This window comes from Pagrus pagrus (genome assembly GCF_965226575.1).
Source record: "Pagrus pagrus genome assembly, chromosome: 7".
Classification (NCBI taxonomy): domain Eukaryota; kingdom Metazoa; phylum Chordata; class Actinopteri; order Spariformes; family Sparidae; genus Pagrus; species Pagrus pagrus.
In genome coordinates this window covers 29,388,115-29,392,180 of record NC_140191.1, presented here as the reverse complement: position 1 = coordinate 29,392,180, position 4,066 = coordinate 29,388,115, and the positions used below count along the sequence as shown (strand labels likewise).

Sequence of the window (4,066 nt, the reverse complement as noted above, 5' to 3'; positions counted from 1 at the left end):
TTATTATTATTATTTATTTTTTTACCCTTTAAAATGACCAATCAAATTTTTTAAAGGTCCTGTTTTGAAATTATTATTTTTTTATCTGACAATCAGAAACCAGAAGATATTAGTTAACGATCGTGAATGACCAAAACAAAACACAAACCCTCACATTTGAAAGGTTGGAAGCTGCACATCGTTGTGAGACAGATTACTGAAATGTTCAGTCTGTTATCAGTATAGGTGCTCTACTCTGATGACAAAGGATACACCTACTTTTACACACATTTAGTTGAATAGTGGAATGAAATCCATGAAAATAAATCTGACTTTCTTCTCAGAAAAATAGCAAAATAAACCGTGAGGCTCAAAGGGTGTCCAAGGAATTTACACAGCTTTGGAAACAGAAAATGGGTTTGAATATAAAAATCTGTTTCAACACACACAGAGGTCTTCTGCTTGATTGGTGTTTTCCAGCTTTGTAGTTGAACAGCTTAAAAAATGCCATCCAGGCAGACTTGATTTGTTTTAAGTTCACTAAACACACATACAGCCCATACTATTGCTGTGTTGACTAGTATTTTTGCATGTTGAAAACCCTTGTAGCACATGCCTTGCATTACAGCTGACCATTTTTAAACTCCATAGCAATTTTTCTAATATGTTTTCCTTCTATAGACAGCCCCTGGTTTTAGTTCATTTAGCTGCAGATGAAATCAACTCACAGTCTTGGATCTTAGATCTTATCTGCTTTCATTTCAAGAAGTTTGGAAACAATGAGTCATATTGCTGGGACTCTGCACTTACACCTGCATCATGTACACCGTCACCGGTTTAACAAAACTGAGCACAGTCATTATAGTCACTGTAATTGGCTAACTCGAGCACTTTTAAAGGGTCTGTAAGTTGATTTAGGAAGTGTGGTTCAATAAAAGGTAAAACTGTTTCCAGGACATTAGGAAAAACACAACTAGTCTGTATTGCCTGAGAGAAGGTAAAACTGTAAAATACAAACTGAAACATGCAAAAACACCAGTATGGTCCTTTAAACTCACATGTATGTGTGCTTTATTTGGAAGGGAATGTTATAACTGTCGGGGCCTGAGCTACAGGCCACAACCATCTGTCACAATGACTCACGTCCACAACCTGTGTGCCGTTTCTTGACCCACACTGCTGACATTTCCCTTCAGAACCGGGCAACTGCTGCTCAAGAGAACAGACACAAACTACAGCTGGTTAATCAGGATAAGTGGGAGCCACGAGGAAGCACTTGGGTTTCACGGGACTCTGCTTAGAATAGACCCACCGCTCCCCAGCAGTTCACTGATCAAAGACACACACACTCAATGTGAAATACTCCCAGTGGTGTCCACATTAAATCAGGTCATGAGACCAGGAGACGGATCCTTGACGGTCAGCTGGCTCTTTGTGATAATTACGTACAATTCCATTCAGTCCAAAGTATGAAAAAAGAGTGTTTGTTTTTTTTTTTTTAAAAAAGAAAGAATTTTTAAAAATCTTTAAATACAAATATATACTTACAAAAATCTCACAAATGTATATGTACATTAAAAAACATACCAAGTGTCTCCTGTAAGTCCGAGAGGGAAAAAAGGAAATAATAAAGAGGATTATCATTCAGTTTGTCACTGAGCAGTCTGTTCCAGGGTTCAGCCACATCACACTGTGGTCTCACCCTGTTTACTGTTGGCCAGCCTTGTGTAAAACCTCCTCCAGGAGTTGAGGGTCTTCCCAGACCAGATCCAGAAGCCAGAAGTGATGCCCACAATGAGAGTCATTAGATATTTTATCATGAAGACGGTGAAGTCAGGACTCATGTTGGGGTGGTTCTGGGCCGGACACGGCACGGCATACGTCTTACACGTCTGGCTGATCCATGTCCTCTCCCACTGCTCCCTGAAGGCCTGCTCATAGAAGTAGCAGGCGATGACGATGGTGGCCGGCACAGTGTAGAGCACGCTGAAGATCCCTATCCTCACCATCAGCTTCTCCAGCTTCTCTGTCTTGGTCCCGTCATGCTTCATGATGGTCCGAATGCGAAACAGGGACACGAAGCCTGCCAAGAGGAACGAGGTTCCTATGAAAAGATAAACAAACAGCGGGGCCAGGACGAAGCCCCGCAGGGCATCCACGCTGTTGATGCCCACAAAGCAAACCCCGCTCAGCGTGTCTCCATCCACCTGCCCCACAGCTAGGATGGTGATGGTCTTGATGGCAGGGACGGCCCAGGCTGCCAGGTGGAAGTACTGAGAGTTAGCCTCGATGGCCTCGTGGCCCCATTTCATCCCTGCTGCCAGGAACCAGGTGAGGGCCAGAATGACCCACCAGATCGAGCTGGCCATGCTGAAGAAGTACAGCATCATGAAGAGGATGGTGCAGCCCTCCTTCTTAGTGCCCTGCACCACCGTCCTTATGTCATTGTCAAACCTGTCATTACAAACTACTTTGTCCTCCAGTAAAAATCCAGCAATGTAGGCGATGGACACCATGGTGTAGCAGCCAGACAGGAAGACAATGGGCCGCTCTGGGTAGCTGAAGCGTTTCATGTCCACCAGGTAGGTCAGCACGGTGAATAAGGTGGAAGCACAACACAGCACTGACCAGATGCCGATCCATATCCTCGCGAATTTCAGCTCCTCCTCGCTGAAGTACATCATCCCGTGAGATCTCTTTGGCTCACACGGAGCGCCGCAGTTCTCCTGCCCGAGGAATCGGTAGTTCAGGTAGGGGGGCACCTTGAGCGAGGCCGGGCACCTGAACTGACCGTTCATGGGGTCAGAGATCGCGCGCTCGGTGGGGTACGGGCCGGGGCCGTCGGGCTCGGTGCGGTCCGACATGTTCTGCCCGACGCACAGCTCTCCCGCACCGTGGACCGGGAAGGACTCGCACGCGAGGCTGTCGGGCCACTGGAAGCCGAACTTGTTCATGAGCGCCTCGCAGCCCTGCCGAGCGCGCTCGCACAGAGAGCGGCACGGAGGCAGCGCCTGCTCGAGCACCGTGCACACGGGCGCATACATGGAGCAGAGGAAGAACTTTAAATCCGGGGAGCACTGAACTTTAACCAGCGGGTAGAACTGGTGGACCTCCAGCCCCGCGTCCTCCTGGTTGGTGTGACCCAGCAGGTTTGGCATGATAGTCTCGTTGTACGCGATGTCCGTGCACAGCGGAATGGAGATCGGCTGGCAGAATCCGTGCTCCGGTATAGACATTCCTCGGTCCCCGCCGCCGTACTGCCCGTTCACTCGAAACATCCCCACGTTTAGGCACAGGATGAAACACAGTGCGGTCAGAACAGCCCGGAGGAGTCCGCGGTGCGCCATGGCGAGGAGTCTGTCCGCTGCCTCACTTTGTGTTTGTTGCCTAACTAACTTGCGTTGCCTCGTCAGGCAGCAGCCTACTTCCTTGAATCCTCTTTGTTGCGTGTCTTTGCGGGTGAGAGCGGCTGCTTCCACTCACTGGTCCTTTCCTCCGGCGTCTCAGCGCGCCGAGCCGATGTGAGCCTGAGAAGTAAAGCCCAGACCTACACGCACACTGAGCTCCTCATGCTGAAATCCACCCAAATACAGCGTCCTCCTCCAGGACAGGGACAGCTCGCGCTCCTGTCTGCCAGACACAGTGTCAGTCTGCCGTTCAAACCTGTTCTGCGCTCCCACTCACGTCCCGCTGCTGTCAGCTGCACCGGCACTCAGCCGGGCTTCCGGTTAAAACTTTCAACATAAAGGTCCATAATGCAGCATCATACTTTATTCTTTTGTAAAAGATACATTGAAAACTCAAATACTTCTTTGCTATATGTGTCTTAATTGGATATAATGATGTGAAAGCTGTTTGTATTTGTACTCAGTGTTTAAACATGTGTTTGTGTGCTGCTGTCTTGGTAAAGACTTGTTTTATGTGCAGAGTTTTAAAGAATAAATGTTGCATTTGCGATTAGAGATGGAAATTATGAAAACAAATGCGTTAAAATAAAACAAAGTCATACAACTTAAATGACATGAGGATAAAAAGGACAAACTATTTTAGGTCAGCGTTAGAATATTAGACAGGATTAAATGTTGCA

The 4,066-nt window shown here is 47.3% G+C and overlaps 1 protein-coding gene across 1 annotated transcript in view; it reads right to left on the bottom strand.

Annotated features, from left to right (window-relative positions):
* fzd1 (frizzled class receptor 1) overlaps positions 1-3,632 on the bottom strand; it is a 5,206-nt gene extending 1,574 nt beyond the window's left edge. Inside the window, exon 1 of the mRNA XM_084357725.1 lies at positions 1-3,632. This exon is cut by the window's left edge and continues 1,574 nt beyond it. Within this exon, the coding sequence (XP_084213851.1) occupies positions 1,665-3,326 (1,662 nt within the window). The 5' untranslated portion in view covers positions 3,327-3,632 and the 3' untranslated portion in view covers positions 1-1,664.
* Between the last annotated feature and the right edge of the window lie 434 nt (positions 3,633-4,066).